Source organism: Mus pahari, chromosome 3, assembly GCF_900095145.1.
Source record: "Mus pahari chromosome 3, PAHARI_EIJ_v1.1, whole genome shotgun sequence".
NCBI classification, from domain to species: domain Eukaryota; kingdom Metazoa; phylum Chordata; class Mammalia; order Rodentia; family Muridae; genus Mus; species Mus pahari.
In genome coordinates, this window is record NC_034592.1 from 21,173,547 (window position 1) to 21,190,355 (window position 16,809).

The following is a 16,809-nucleotide window of genomic DNA, read 5'->3' on the forward strand; positions in this document are numbered from 1 at the left end:
TCCCCCACCTCTGTCCACACTCAGCCCTCCAGGGCCACCTCCCCTCACTCTTCTACCACAGAGCTGGTGTTGGTGTTTGCTACTTTGTGGGTTCTTCCTTCTTCCACCCCTTTCCCACTCTTTCAACCCCTGAACATTAGGAAAAGACAGAGGGGAAAGGGGGCGACCTTACCCTTAGACTACTCTCTACTGATTAGGAGTGTCGAGTTCCTTGGGGCAAGTTTGATCTTCACTGTCAGGATATCTAACTTCTTGTTTCTTCTTTGTGCATGACTACTTAACAAACCACAACTAACAACCCAAACCCACCTCAAGGGGACCTAGCATTTTTATACCCTCTGAAAAGTCCCCAGAATCCCACATGTCACACAATATCAGAAACTATCTGCAGCTGGCAAAATCACACCTCTGCTAGAGCATGAGGCAAATCATAGTCAGTTGCTGTGGACAGTGTGAAGCAGCGTCATATCCTACATCTGGGATTAAAACAAAAACATATCCCTACTTCTGTTTTTTAAAGAAACCAAAATCCTCACTACCTTCCAGCCCAGCAGTCTTGCTTCTGAGCCATTTTTGAGACCCACCCCAATCTCTGAGAGTGGGGACATCAGCCTGTCACTCCAGGCCCTGGGCATGTGGCTGAAAGACAGCATTAGGATGCTGTTCCCAGGAGTCTGCAGAAATGGAGACAATGTATTGAGACAGTTAGCAAATCATTTCCAGCATCCTAGTCCAAGATGCTTCCCCAGTCCAATGCACCTTTGGCATTTTTCTTTTTTTCTTTTTTCTTTTTTTGGTTTTTTCAAGACAGAGTTTCTCTGTGTAGCCCTGGCTGTCCTGGAACTCACTCTATAGACCAGGCTGACCTCAAACTCAGAAATCCGCCTGCCTCTGCCTCCCAAGTGCTGGGATTAAAGGCGTGTGCCACCACTGCCCAGCACCTTTGACATTTTTAACTTCAAGCAGCCATCAGTACCTAGAAAGCCTTTCTAAGGCAGCAGAGGGCCTGCAGCACATCTGGCGACACTGAGAGAGGATGAGGTTAATCCTAGGCACACTGTGCACTGAGGGTAGTCTAGCAGGGCTCGCAGGGCTTCCTCCTCCTCTGGACAGTCTTTGGAGCCTCCCTGCACTTGGTTCCTGTGTTACTTTCATGCGGAGCTCCAGCTGAGAAGAAGGGGAAGAGCCACTTCTCACCCGGCCTCCCCCCCACCCCACCCCCACCAGCACTAGGGCCAGAGCTTGGGAATGAGATGTTTATCTGAGAAGAGGCTAGAGGTCAGATGGAGAGAGGACTGCCCTCCCTCTCCCAGAAAGAGCTCTTAGAGGCGCCTAGGCCCATGTGCCGGCTGAGTAATTACAGGCGAGCCAGCGCGAGCCTCTTGCCCTGCTCACCTTCCACTAAAACGCACAGTGCAGCATGGTGGTGGAATGTGCTTATTAATTTCACTCATCTGACCCCCGCTCCCCTGCCCTGAGCTCAGTGTTAGAAGAAAATGATAGGGATAGATTGTGCCCCTGTCAGGCTTCCAGAGACTTCCAGAGAGCCGAGCTATCAAAGGCCATCTGCCGCCCACAGCCAAGCAGTCTGCATGACCCCAAAGGTGCAGCCAGAACCACAGATCCTGAGGGACAGAGAACAGCAGGAAGCCGTGAGACCCAAGGCCGGGCCTGAGCCGCCAGGACCCCTGGACGGTCCGCTGCAGAGCAGGGGCTCACAGGCAGGCCTGATGCACAGAGTGCCACCTCAGACCCAATTTATCAAAACACACTCCAGCTTCTCAAATCAGGAGCATTTTTATTAGCTTCCCCAAGAGTTTTATGGCACAAAGCCATTCCTAATGATTCTATTTTATGGAAAGTTAGACATTCCAACTGGGCTTTGAAGACAGGAGGCCGGCCAGCCACAAATCTTTGTCCAGAAGGATCCTTTCCATCTATTCACAAGCATCTCAGGGAACATCTTGAAACAGCTTCATTTCAGCTAAGCAGAGGCCATGGATGCTGCTGCACACAGCTAATGATGCACATGATGGTCCCGTGACAAAGAACTTCCTGATTATTGGCCCTGACTTTGAGAAGCCCGGACTTAAGAGTTCCTGCCCACACACTAAGCTAATCACTCTACAAGTTCCCTGCTGGCTATGGGCAAGAACACCACACTCAGAACACTTATACTCCTGGGACAACGCAAGACAACTCCCAGGATCTCACCTAAATCCTCTTCGTGGAGCATCAAAACTAGAGGTGACTTTGGAAATCAATGAATCTAATTAAAGGTGAAACATGACCACCACAGATGTCAAAAGCCTGTGACAGCCAGAGCCAGGAAATCATCCTCACGCGCCATGGCCTCAGCAGGTCCCGACTCCCACTCCTAACCCCTCCTTGGCCATGATTTCCTCTTCTGGTCATCCTAAGTTCTGAGAGGGAAGACACATGGTTTCCACACAGGGACCAAAGTAGACAGAGCAGAACAGACAAGTGGGTATTGTGTCTTACCACATCGTAGCCTGTCGGGGCTCGGTTCCGGGAAGCCACCACCCCGACTCCCGTGATGGGGTCCATCGGTGTCTCTGGCAAGGCTTCTGAAAGCTCCTTGACTTCGGGCATGGTGGCTTGGTCCTGGTTTGGAAAAGGAAGTGGAGAGCAAATAATTCAGAGCCAGTGTTTACGTGAGTGAGCAAGGTTTCAAGTAGACGGGGAATCCTGGGGCAGCTATCCTCAGTGAGCTCTACATTCCTTACCTGGCCTTATCTGACCCTGAACCCAGACCAAGAATTCAACCACCGCACCTCAAGCTGTTAGTGTGGAATGCTGAGGGCTCGTATCAGGACGTAATTTCCACTCAAACACAAAAGCACATTATCATATATTCCAGGCTGGTCTCGAACTTCTGTCTTCCTGCCTCTCCTTCCCTCCTGAGTGCTCACATCACAAGTGTGTATACCTAGTTTTATGTGGTGCTAGGGACGGAACCCTGAATGCAGGTTAGACAAGCACGCTACCCACTGAGCTACCTGCCCAGCCCCACATTATTCTTAACTCTACTCCCAACTGCCTCATTTCTGGCCAGGGACCAACACTGGACAGCCCTGGCAAAGTCTGTCCCTCACACAGTGCTCCTGTGTGAAGCTAGGCTTCTGAACCACAGCTAAACCTTCTGCAGACAGAGAATTCAATGAGCTCCAAAACCAGAGAGCACATCTGGGCATAGGAGAGGCAGTGTGTGCGGCTCTAGACTCCACGCTTACAAGACAGTGTCTGAACAAGAAAGTAAACCTTGGGGGGCCCCAGCTTTCTCTCGACTGTAAAATGAGGTCGTGATATACACAGGGGCTATTGTGAAAAGAGAGAGAATATAAAAGAGGGGCCCAGAAACGCACACAGTAGGCACTCAGAAAACAGCAGGTGGTCTGGAAGACTTTAAGGGCGCATGGGTTCTTAAGGGCACTCTGGCTTGAGCTGGCCTGACGGAGGCACCATGCACACTAGAGGTCTGGCCCTCTTCTTTGTCTAGTTTAAGCCCCAGGTCAAGTGGCACTTACTCAAAGCTAAGCACTGTGACCCTAATTCTCATTGGTCACTTGGATGAAAAGACGATGCGTGGAATTAATCTTTTGCTGTGCCCTGCCTCTGCCCAGGACTGGTGGAGGAGGCTGATGAAGTACGGAAAGGTGGGCCTGGCAGCCTGAGTGGCTGTGCACCACAATCCCAATAAAACCCTCCACACCTGATATGGAGCACTGTCACTGGACAAGCAGTGGGGACGAACAAAATAAGTCCCACCTTGTTCTGTAGCAATCAAGCCCTACTGGCTGCAAAGCTCTCAAAGCTGCAGCTTCCAAAGCAAACATGCTGCCTGAAGAAGCGACAGGAGGCACATTCGTGCTCTTCAGCCTCTTACCAAAGAGCGCTGGCCACTCAGGCTGTCTGTAGCCCACCTCACAGGAACCACCGAATCGCTACATACAGGTCATCCATTTAGTCAGTGGAACCCACAGAGCACACTGGAAACAGACTTGGTCCTGGTTAGGGCATGGCAGTGCCTGGCACCTTGCCGGCCTGGGGGCAAGAGGTGGAGAGTAGGCTGCACCTCTCTCTCCTTTCCTTGTTTGGATTTCCATTTTCTAGGCAGCTTTTATCTAGCTAGGGCGGCTCAGTGCTTAGTGCGCGGGCACCCAGTAAGTAGTGAGTAAATATTTATGTGTGACCCCAATATGGGTTTAGGGTTAAATATCTGCACCTGCCCAATTCAGAGCAAATCTCCAAACAAAATGCCTCTGTCCCTGAAAAATCCTGGGGGGGAGGGGGCATATAAAAATCACACGGCTGCAGTTTGCAAAAATATTGGTACCTGATGTCTGTTACCAAAGATGCTTTGCAATTAACAACTCATTAGCAGAATGTACAAATCCTGCCAGTGTTAAATATCATGCTGTGAATTTAATAAAGAACATGTGAAGCAAAAAATAATAATAATTTTTTTTAAATCCTACTGCCTTTACTATGAAAGAGAAAGAGGGACGGAGAATAAAGAGGAGAAAAAGAAATGAAGGAAACAAGAAGAAAGGATGGAGGGAGTCAGAAAAGAGCAAGATCGTGAGCACACACACACACACACACACACACACACAGGAAATATCTCATTTGCTAGGAGATCCATGCTCCCCAATGTTAATGCATTCCATGAGGCATAATGACAACGACTCTCTTGCTTGCTGTCAATTGCAAGAGGGTGAAGATGCTTGCAAAGGGGGGATACTGCTCCCATAATGCACCCTGGGAGCCAACCGGCAGCAGCTTCCAAGATGGCTGCGGGCATCAGCAGCAGCAGCAGCAGCAGCAGACAAAGAGCCGGGTCTCAGAGCTCAGGAGCCCAGCTCGCCCAGCCCTCTGCAGGTCTGCCTCAGCCAGCACACAGTCTCCACGCTCGCCCCGCCTCTCTCCCTTGGTTGCCAGGTTGCTGTGCCCTGGGGATCAAGGCAGTCTTTGTGCCTCGGAGACAAATGGCTGTTCCAGGGGCTTCGGCCCACTTGGTGGTGGGGCATGGCCACCACCAGCCAAGGAGCCTCTTAATGAGAAACGCCCAAGATATCCATGGCAGAGGCCATCGCTCAAAGTGGCTTGCCCTGAATTACATATTTTCTGACTGCAAATTACTTTTAACAGCGTCTCTACAGTCACTTCAATTGACCTTCCTAACAAAAGGCCATTTATTAACTTGCACTCCATGTTTCTTCAGGCTGCCTGGAGCCTCCAGCCAGAAGGGAAGGCAGGAAGCACAACGGGACCCTGCAGCCCAGGACCCTGCAGCCCAGGCCTCTGCCTGGAAGAAGAGGGGCCATGAATGTGAGCCCAACAGAGGGCCAGAAGGGGAGAGTAAGGGAGCAAGTGTCAAGACCGACATTGACCAGCAGGCAGGAAGACACAAAGGGCCTTCCTGCAACAACTTTCGGTTCCATCATAGTGGCTCCGCGGCCACATTAGTACAGAACTCTGCACGTCCACGGGGCTTTTCCAGGTTCCTTATCAGCTGACACTCGCCTCAGAGCTGGAGGGTCCCCCAAGCTAGCCTTATTTTTACATAAGCGGAAACTGAGGTTTGGTCCAGACCCCCAGCTGGAGGCCGACAACAGGCAGAGGATGCTCCATGGTCTAGTCTGTGCCCTGTCCACTGCACACGGGGACCAGCATCCTGCCCAAATGTGAAAGCAGGTTCAACACTATATTTTAAAATGCCAGAGCGCTTGCTTTTTTTCCTCTGGCCATAGCTCACTAAATAAAGCAAAGAGGAGAAACGTATGGAAAGATAAAAGTAACCTGGGATTAATTTCCCTCACACCTCACTTTTGAGATTCAACATTTCCCTCATAAATAATTTACAACAATAAAAATGAGCTAAGGCCATGTTTGTGTAGGACAGAGGTAAATTCAGGCCTAATGAGGGAGACCTGAGCTCGGCACAGGGGGTGCGGGGGGGAATGGGTTGATCTATGGCCTAGCGAGTGCAGGATCCACAGCACACAGGGGCTCCATAACCATGCGCCTAGAGAAGGGAGCAGAGAGGCAATACTGTGCCATCCAGCTGTGGCCACAGTTAGTGTCTCAGGGAAAGCCAGAGTGGAGTCCCTATTTGGGTGACTGGATGGCAGATACTGAGGCAATCTGAAACCAGTGGCTTCTCAACACAGGCCAGGCAAGGAAGAAGGTACTGGGCACTTGGGAGTCACATCTGCTCTTGGCCATGGTGACAGTGACCTTGAGCTGTTCTCCTAAGGTAATCTTCCAGATGTCAGTCCCCAGTGACCTCTCCTGAGTGGGTATGTGGCCTCGGCCAGATCATTCCCAGGCTGAGGGCTGCAGAGCCCTGCTCCAGGCAGCTGGTCTGTGTCTCTCTGAGAGATCCCTCCTCAAGACAAGAGAGTGAAGCAAGAGTGTGGCCATGCTCTGCGAACCATGGCATGAGTTTGGTCTTCTTCCCCTCCGCACCACACTGCATGCATTTGCAATGGAGGACTGGCCAGGAGGAGGCCTGGTTCCCTACAGCACAGCACCTCAACAACACTGTCATCCCAGGTTCACAGAGAAGTGAACTTCACAGTTTAACTATGAAGCCCCTTCACTGTGTGGCGGGCAGGCAGCACACTGCTCCCTTGTAGCTGATCAAAGAATTACCACAACCATGCACTTAATCCCTAAAAGTCAGCAGTTCTGGGCTTAACTGTCGCTGCTCATTGTTTCAGAATCAAAGGCTGCCTCGGGCCCCAGCTGCGGAGAAAGGGAAGCTACTGTAGCACAGCTGAAGACTCGGGGGAACTTTGATATCATCTCTGTTTAATTTCCACAGCCTCAGTGAGCCTGGGGTTTATCTCGTTTTATCAACTCCAGTACTGAAATCAAACCCCAGCTAACAACACACAGTCCCTCCACAGAGGCCCTTCTAGCTGCTGCCTTCAGAGAAGGCCTGGTCTCCCTGCCACCCCAGCCTCCTTGCAGAGAGCATGGGCAAGGCTGGCTCAGACGCAAAGCCAGCACCTGCCCACCAGGCTAAAGGAGTGATCACATGTCTTCTGAAAAGAGTAATGTCAAAGTACCAAAGAGAGGGGGGACTGCAGGTTAAACTGGCTGACTGTAATTGAAATAATGAAACCAGTGGCTTCATTAAGTCCCCACAGAAGGATGAACTGTGTCCAGTCTGCTTGGGGTCCAAGCTCAAGGGCACCAGAGACACAAACTGCCCATACCCTGCTGCTTGTGGGGCAGAAAAGGAAAGGGAGACATTTCCCCCCTCCGAGGCCACAGAGGCAGACTCTCTCCCCAGAGAAGCTGCTGCTACAGCCAGGTGTCCTCGGACAGGGCGGACTCTGCACCTCTTTCCCAGTGGCTCCATGCTCACTCTGGACCCTCCCAAGGACTAGCATTGTTCTGCAGACAAGGAAGAGACAAAAGGCACAACCATTATCTTCAACATGCCACGCTGCACAGAACACAGGGGTACATAGCCTACCTGGAGGCTTCAAGCTGAGACCAGGTGCCCAGAAGCACCCAGGACTGTGTGTGTGCAGCCAGCAATCAGTGCACGGCTGGAAGGCCTCTGGTGTAGAACCTCAAGAGAGGGCCTGGTCCACCTGCACCTGGGTGTGTGCACAGCTAAGCTGGTGGTGACCCATCAGAAGTCAAATCCCTGGGGCAATCGCCATAGAATAGGCAGGTAGCAGCAGGCCACTAAACTATTGGAAGGGCTGTTCTGATACCAGGGAATGAAAGCAAACATTTTTCTAAGCTCTCCTAGGTCACAGAATGTTCCAGCTGGGAAATGAACAATGGTAAGCACTTCCGTCTCCCCCAGGAAAGGTCTGGGGTTTTCCTGATGGAAGGGTCTGGTACACAAACGGATCCAATCGAATCAGATCTTTCTCACTCAGATGAATCAATTTGAGGACCACACATACTTCCATGAGGCACACAGGGCAGACTCTCTCAGAAAACAAACGTAGGATGGAGCTTCTTCCAGCACTGCCCAGACAAAGCTGCCTGAAGGAACCCAGCTCTTCGCAAGCCCTAGAACCCAGCCGGAAGGTAGAGAGCCCACCAGAACACAGGTGAACCTCGTTCTGCCTTATTTATGATTGCAGCAAATAAGGGTTGATCCTGCCCATTCCTATCAGGTCTAACCTGGTCTATCTACCACACTGGAGGAACCTGACAGAAGGAAAATGGCCAGAAAACAAAACCATCCCAGGAGGTCACAAGAGCAGGAGGTCCTTTTATGTTTCGTGCGATAATATAATTAAGTCATACATTGTCCTGATGGCCAGTGTCAGAGTATAAATGCTGTCACCTTGGTGTCAGGCTGATGGGCTCCCACATTCCATATCCTTTTTGGCTTTCCCATCTTGAGTGTTTCTCTAGTACACTCATCAATCCAATCAGCCCATCTGACAGCTGACAGACCCCACAAGGGCCTTCCAGTTCTCTCCTAAAACTCAGGGGTGTACCCACTACTTTGGGGGCTGACTTTTCCCCACTGGCACCGCCAACTTGGCTCACCTCAACACACCCTCACTCGAACCCTCCCTCCCTAACAGGGCCAGGCACCTGTGGACAGCCAGAATGAGAGGAATGTTCTTCTGAACTTGGGATATAGGCGTACTCCTGGGAAGCTGCTAAAACCAATAGCCCTGAGCCCCATCAGACTCCTGGAGCTGCCAGGGACTGTGGCAAGGAGCCCAAGAAGCTGCATTCTCAGAGGGTTAATGCTGAGGCTAAAACTGCTGGTCCCTACCTGCAATTCAAGAACCCAGAGGTTGGTCTTTATTATATGTTTGATAAGCAATGGTGAATGAATGAATGAATGAATGAATGAACTTGAAGGTGACCTTCCACTGAGAAGAATCTCAGAATGAGTTCCCTATCCTTTGCCTCCTTGTCTCCCACAGACACCTACCCCCACCATTCAACATGCCAGGCGCTTCTCAAATTTTCCCAAGCTTTCTCCAACTGCCTATGCAGACAAACACCATCACCCAGAGCTCTAATAGCCTAGGGCTTAGCATACACATATGCCCGCATACACAAGCATGAACAAGGATGAGTGTACACACACACAGCCTTGCTACTCAGGGTATACGCTTTCCTTACGTTGTTCAAAGGCATGCTATGTGCACCATGCTGATAGTTGGTGCTCAACAAGGTCTACATATGGATAAAGAGTGAATGAATGAAGTTCTTGCCCTCTCAAATACTGCCCAAACTTCAGTGGATTAAGGAGATTGCATCACTCTACAGAAGCAACAGTGATAGCAAGCCTACCTGGCCCCTTCTCATGGGACCCCCGACAGGGTCACTGAAGTCCTGGAAGGACAAACTGAACTCCAGAAGTACCCATGTGTGAAGGGGAGGAGCTCTGCAGGCTCTGGCAAAGTCTGGATCTCGATGCAGTGGTGATGGATGAGGGCCTGGGAAGGGCTCAGAGTGTCCCAGTTGGCTGCAAGGAGAATGTCCTGAGGAGCTTGTCCCTCTCTACAAACAGCAGCCCTACCCAGGTCTGAGCTGAGACTGAATAATGCAATGCAGGCTGGGAGAAGCTCCCCAGTGCTGGGGAGCAGCAGAAAGGTGTGAACCCAGGCTACAGGGAATATCCCCAAGGCAAGAGGCTGCAAATGAGGAGACACCTCCTTCAGAGGAAAGAACTGGCCTCCCTAGAGACAGAGGTGGGGAAGGACGAGTCTTGCACAGTGGTACAAACAAGCATGGACTTCTGGGGGCACAGCGAGCAACAGATGGGCTATGAAACAAGTTTATGAAATGCCCAAACAAATCCAACTAAACTCCATTTTAAAAACAACACGGCACTGCCGCCTATCCCTCAGGCTAAGCAAGTGTGCTTAGGGCAATGGGTATATGCTTGGTCCAAAGCAGGATACCAAGACTTCAGTTATATGTTTCTCCTGCCTACATGGCCTCCATCAAGCCTCCCCAGGCTTCCTAGGTTACTAGTGTAGGGATGACCAGCAGGACATAGGATGGAGTCAGACCAGAAGGCTAATCGAAGCTCAGACACTCACAGCTGTGCGGTTCAACACAAATCAATCAACCCAAGCCTGAGTTTTCACCAACAGAAGCGGGAGTATTTGGTATATTTTCTCTATGGGATTACAAGGTGCATAAACATTTAAAATTGCATCAGAGAACACACTCTATAGAGTAAAAAGGCAACTTAAAGAATGAAGGAAGTTATTTGCCAACCATATCTGCTCACAGTATGTGATGAGGAGTTATATCCAAATCTATAAAGAGCTACAGCTAAACAAGAGTCAACTTACTCAATTATAGTGGCCAAATTACTTGAACAAACATTTCTCCAAGGCTGAGAGATGCAGGGACCATGTGCAGCACAGAAGATGTTCAACGAGGAAGTCCCTGGGAGATGCCAGTTAAAACCCAAACCACAGTGAAGTGTCTTACACCCATCCTGCTGGATACCTCCAGCAAGAAAAGCGAGTGCCCAGAGGGTGACAAACGCTGGGAGGGTGTGGAGAAATCAGAGGCTTTGATGTTATCGGTGGGAATGTACACAGCAGCCATCGCTTTATGGGGGAAGGTATGCTAATTCCCCTGGGGATTCAAATTAATGTCCCCATATATGATCCATTCCTAACTATATACTCCCAAAGAATTGAACAAAGAATTGTCAGAACAGCCTCATTCAATGGCCAAAATATACTGGATGGGTAAGTGAAAATACAGTCAATCTGTCCAATCACGCATCATTCAGCCCTCAAAAGGAAGGAAAATCTGACCCATACTGTAACTTGATGAACTGTGAGGATATTGTGCTAAGTAAACTAAGCCAGTCAGAAAAAGTTACACTTCCTAGGACTCCAGCTCCATCAGACTCCCAGCATGGCCACACCCAGCATGGCCACACCCAGCATGGCCACACCCAGGGAGACAGAAAATTGAATGGAGGTTGTCAGGGGCCCTAAGAAAGGGACTTGTTTAATGATATCAACTTTGCAAGCCAAAAACGGTCTGGAGATTAGGGTTGGAGAGATGATTCAGCTTTGAAAACACAAGAGGACCTGATTTTAGTCCCCAGAGCTCACGTCAAAAAGCCAGACAGAGGTGAGTGGTGTCGCTGGAGAGGTGGCTCAGCTGTAAAGGGTGCTGATGCTTCTGCAAAGGAGCTGGGTTCAGTGGCTCACAGCCATTTGCAACCCCAGTTCCAGGGCGTGGTGGGTTCTATCCTCTGGGGATGCACACATCACACTGACATACATGCAGGCAAAACATTCATACACATACAATACAATAAAGTTATATATTTGTATAAGTAAATAAAAACCAAGAAATGGTAACACACACTAGTCCCAGTACTGAGGAAACAGAGACAGGAGGCTTTCTGGACTACCTTGACCATGCTAGCCTAACTATCATAGATCCAGACCAATGAGAAAACCTGCCTCAAAAAACCCGAGGTGGGTGGTTCTGAAGAACAGCACCCTGGCTTCCACACAGGGGCTGATGTACACAGACACACACTGGGAGAAAATCTCTACAGATTAGCTGCAAAACAGCGTGACTAAGCCGGCTCTGATCTGTTACCACTGGCTACATTGGGAAACTTTATGTTGTCCACATGTAAAACTTTTCTAAAAGCATCTAGGACTGTGGGTCTCTAATTTCAGCAGGCATAGAACACCCCAAATGTGCTTAGCCAAATGTGTACACAGGTTCCACAGTCCCTTTCTTAGGGATTCTGCCTCAGTGAAGTCTGGGGATGGAGTCATGGAAGCTGCATTTTCATAAACTCCCCATGCTTATTGGGCCCATGAAGAACTCACATTACAGAGCAGAAGAAATGGCTCAGTGGTTAAGACTGCTCTTACAGAGGACTCAAGTTTGGTTCCCAGCACCTGCGTTGGGTGGCTCACAACCACCTGTAACTCCAATCTCAAAGAGTACCTGCAGCCATGTGCATAAGCCTACCTACCTACACACACACACACACACACACACACACACACTTAAAAATAAAAATAAATAAATAAATAAATCTTAAAACAAACTCATGTGTGGGCCAAGAAAATGGCTCAGTAAACAAAGGTCCTGGCCACTAAGTCTGATGGCCTGAGTTTGATCCCTGGGACCTACATGGTGGAGGGAGAAAACCAACTCCTACAAGTTGTCCTCTGACCTCCCCGCACATGTAACACTAACCGACTAAACACTAACCGACTATCACACACAAAGATGATTTTAAAAAAGAAGCATGCATTTCTCTACTTTAGTAACTATTCTCTCTTGATCTAATTTTGAACATTCTGTCCTGATCAGTATCTAGTTGTTTTGTTGTTGTTTTTTAATTTTTAAAAGAGTGGATGTGGCAAGTGCACATATATCTGTATCTACAGATAAAAAGAACACAGAATATATTAGGAAAAAAAGTCCCAGCTAGAAGGCCAACTAGAGGGCCCTCCCTCCTCAAGGAAGCTGAGCCACTAAGCTCCTGTGTGTGCCTGGGATCTGGGCCCATGGGGCTCTCATATTTCTGCCAGGACAAGCTTAGCATCTTGCCAGGAGTGTGTCAACTAACCAAACACATGCCCATAGGATGTCCCCAATAAGGGAGTAATGTCATATACACCCCTCCTGAGGCTCTACCGCCTAGGCGGCTGGAGCAGGAGACTGACTCAACACTGAGAAATCACAATTCCCTGGGGCTGCAAAGGAAACCGAGGCCAGGGAGAGCCCCAGGGACAGCAGGAGACCAGAGAGGAGGCAGTTCACTACAGGCACCCTACAGCCCCATATCCCCAACTGGCAAAGAAGGCTCCCACCATCCGCAGCCAGTAGCCAGTGTCCTCAGCTCAACCACATCCAGCTATGCAGTCATTTGTCATCTTCCTTGTGCCAACTGTACTCCACACTTCCCATACTCAACCCCAGCACCATCATCATGTGGCTGTGTGGTGAGCCTGTTGCTCTTTGGAACACTTCTAGTCGTCCATGGCAGAAGGACCCAAGCCACTGGCTTCTGATTCCGTGAAGCAGATCTGCCGTGAAATGGGCAGAAATTCAATTTTGGGGTTCTCCCTTACTCCTGAAGCCCTCAGAGGCTTCCAGCCACTGTTTTCACATGGCCATGTGGTCTTAGAACACACACAAACTCAAGATATTCCTGAATTATTTTTCTGTTGGGGCCTGAGCAGCGGCCTGCTGAGTGCTGGATCCCACTTAACTCCCATGAGGCCCTCTGCCTCTGGAAGGATCAAGGGCCTTCCTGATTGATGATGCTTATGGCCACTTCTACAATTAAGAAAATGGGGATTCAAGAAAGGGATAGTGCTTTATTGGGTCACTTGAGGTCTAAAGCGTGCGATAGAACTCAACCCAAGCCCTCAAAATCGAGCCTCGTTTACTATAGCATAGCTTTCCATTATCCTGAGGCCTTTCTTATGCCTACAAAGAAGCACTCAAAAAACAAACTAAAGAAGCAAACCTCTTTACCAAATGCCTAACAGTAGTTGCTGACCGGGCTGGGGATGTAGCTCAATGGTAGAGCTCACCCACGTGCACAAGTTTGATGCTAAGTCCTAGAAAGAACTGCTTTTACTAATAAATCCACCACAGTAAGACGGGCACTACGTTACAGTGTCCTGAAACACTTTGCTTATATCCCACCATGACCCCATGATAGATATCTTTAGTCTACATGCCAAGAAATGGCAACTCAGAAGGTTTCATTCATTTCACAAGCCGCACACTGTGAGTAGAAAATCCAGACACGGGCTAGGGTTTCGTTCTTAAACTCCTTGCACTTAACTTTGGTAAAATATTCTAGAGTAGTCTAGGTTCACCAATACAGGCACGACAAAGGTCTTTAGCCTGTAACAGGTACACAAATACCAGAGGAGGGAATGAGCGAAGTAAACAAGAAGGGGTGATTTTATATTCAATGGCCCAGCTGTCCCTCTGTCAGTCGACCTCCCAGGTCCCTGTAGTAGCCGTAATTCTCAGAGAGACCCCGTTAAATATGAGTGTGGCACAAGTTCTCAAAGCACCCCCAGACGATTTCCCAGCTGGCCAGAAAGATGATACCATCTCTGGTAACTAAGCTCTTGTCTGCTTGGAGTTTTTCAGTTAGTATAGGTTTCTGTAGGGCTTATCTTCTAACTTTCCCAAGGCAGCTGATGAGATTCACCAGCCCTGTTAAAGGGAGATAGGATCCAGCCAGCTGTCGGGAAACATAGGCGATTACCCCAACTAGGCATCAACAGAAACAAAGGCCCTGAAAGAGGAGCCTTGCCTGCAGTCTGCCAATGTGGCTGAAATCCAGGCGCTCTGGGTCTCCCGTGGGTGCAGGGAGTAGGGGCTATCTATGGCCATTTGCCTTGGGCCTGCCTTGTCTTGCTGAACAGGTCGTTGGGGTCAGGGGACAGGAGAGACAGGCTGATAATTTAGGGACAGCTGTGTGCTAAAGACAAAGGAAACAAAGATGCTCCTGGCTCTACCTTATTCACTGTGTCTGTCTCCGAGGATGTGGTCCCTGGTGCTGTGCTAATCAGCCCCTTGGGCCTCACTTGCCCTGGCTGGAGTCATTGCAAGGGGAGGCTCATCAACATGCCCACCACGCTTCCTGGATGGCTGGTCACCTTGCAGACAGGTGCCCTACAGTTCGGGTGTCCCCAGGTAATGATGTCTTGAGGGTCAGGTGCGCGCTCATCCGCACCCACGTGACAGCTGAGAGCCGGACCCCAGGCCAGGCGAGTCAAGGGAACTGTCCCCAGCGTGTGCCCCGGTGGAGATCGTCGCCCCTCACCTGGCTCCACCCTCGGAGCGCTGCTGCGACTCGAGTCCCCAGCTCGCTCCAGCCGCAAGGCCGAGCCGGAGCCCCCCCGAGAGCCTGCGGCACCGCGCCGGGCGGAGGCCGCCCTCCCGGGGCCTGTCCCCACGCGGGGCCGGGCGAGCCGCCCGCAGGCCTGGGCCCGGCCGGCTCCTCCCGTGCCCGCCCGCCCCCGCCCGTCTTCCCGCGCGGGCCTCACTTAACTGTTCCCCGCTGGGGCGGCGGCGGCTGCGGCGGCGGCGGGTCCCGGCTCCGTCTCACGCAGAAGCAGCTTCTCATCGCCCGGGCGGCGCGGGAGGAGCCGGGCCCGGGGCCCAGGCGGCTGCAGCCGGCGCCGCAGCTCGAGCGCAGCCTCCCCGGGAGCGGCGGCGGCGAGGGGCGGGGCGCGGCCTGGCGGCGGCGACGGCAGCGGCGGCGGCGGCGGCGGCGGCAGCGGCTCGGGCCGGGGCCGGGGCGGGAGGGGCGTGCAGCCTGCGGCGGAGCCCGGGAGCGCACCGCCCTGTGGCCCCCGGCGCCCTCGGTCCCCGCCCCCAGTCGGCCTCCGCTCCGCTCTGCTAGGCCTCGCGGTCCCCCTCGTCCACCGCTCAGCTCGGCTGTAGGTCCCTGCAAGACGCTCCGACACCCAGGCCTGCAGGCCCGGAGTGGCCCTTTGCAGAGACGCCTTCCCACCTGTCCCTTGGAGGCTTGGCTGCACCCCGGGCCGATCCCCCTCTGCTCTGCCCACTACCCGGCTAACCTAATGCGGTGCAGCCGGGCCTCAGACTGACCCCTCTCTCAGAGCAGGTCTCAGCTCGCCCCTCTTGCTGGGCAAATGATTTACCCACAGAGGCCTGGGGGCAAGCCTTGAGGAGGCATCTAGTGTAGCATGCCTGCCCTTGCAGTGCCTGGGGAAAGGTACGGAAGCCAGGAAGAAATGGAGCAGGACCCTCGGGCTGTAAGCAAAGGAGGCAGCAGCAGCCTTTGATCCCTGAACCACCTGCCCCTACACAGCCAGGCCTGCGGGCCCTGGAGGGGACATGTGCTAAACGGGATATTTAAAACAGAGGATCATACGGTAGCCGGTAGCCGGCTTGGATTTGCTCCTGCATCAGGACTCATAGTCACACGTCCCGTGCTTTTCCAAAATAGTCAGCTCCCGAAGCAAAGGGTGCCAAGCAGGCTGTCAAGGAAAAGATCCCGTGGGGACAATTCTCAAATGTGTGCATACAATCCAGGTACTTGCGTCACTCAGAAACACCACTGATCCAAATGAGTTTATAACAAGTCTAAACACACCATAAGGAAACAATCTGTGTTTTTAACTGGGACAGAGCCCAGTGCGGTGCGGTGGTGTTGGATTTAATTCCAGCCCTCGGGGATGCAGAGGCAGGCAAATCTCTGTGAGTTCAACACCAGCCTGGTCTACATAGTGAGTTGCAGGGAAACCACAGAAGGCTTTGAAAAGAGACCTTGTCTCTAACAAAAACTTGCTACAGGAAAAAAAAATGTATTTCCAGGTTTATCATAACCCTGATATCAAGATCTAACAGAGATGACACCAAAAAGAACTCAAGTGCAGAGCTCCATCCCTAGAGACCTGAATGTATGTGATTTTATACAGGATGCCTGCCGTCTAACAAAGTAAGTGCTGTGTGACACCTGCCTGTCCACCTTTGGGAGACTCTATGGACACTTCTGGGAAGTCCCATAGTAAAACAAAGCAAACAAAAACCTGGTTCATTTCTTTAATCAGCCATTTTCCAGGATCATCTGGGCCAAGAAAACCACTCTCCCCGAATTCCACCTGTTAACTACCCACGATGAGAATCTACACCATATCTGACTGTACTGGCTGGTTTGTGTGTCAACTTGACACAGGCTGGAGTTATCACAGAGAAAGGAGCTTCAGGTGGGGAAATGCCCCCTTGAGATCCAGCTGCAGGGCATTGTCTCAGTTGGTGATCAAGGCGGGAGGGCCC

At 51.1% G+C, this 16,809-nt stretch overlaps 1 protein-coding gene across 3 annotated transcripts in view; it reads right to left on the reverse strand.

Moving 5' to 3' along the window:
• The window catches only part of Mvb12b (multivesicular body subunit 12B), a 154,258-nt gene extending 138,653 nt beyond the window's left edge, over nt 1-15,605 (reverse strand). The window contains exons 1-2 of one of the 3 annotated variants that reach the window (XM_029536207.1): nt 15,588-15,605; nt 2,503-2,625 (exon numbers count right to left, since the gene is read on the reverse strand). In XM_029536207.1, coding sequence (XP_029392067.1) covers nt 2,503-2,613 — 111 coding nt within the window. In that variant the 5' untranslated portion in view covers nt 2,614-2,625; nt 15,588-15,605. Of the gene's footprint in view, nt 1-2,502; nt 2,626-14,519; nt 14,616-15,055; nt 15,244-15,587 lie in introns of those variants that run through there. The other 2 variants (XM_021192647.2, XM_029536206.1) reach the window with 2 other exon arrangements.
• Nucleotides 15,606-16,809: the final 1,204 nt, after the last annotated feature.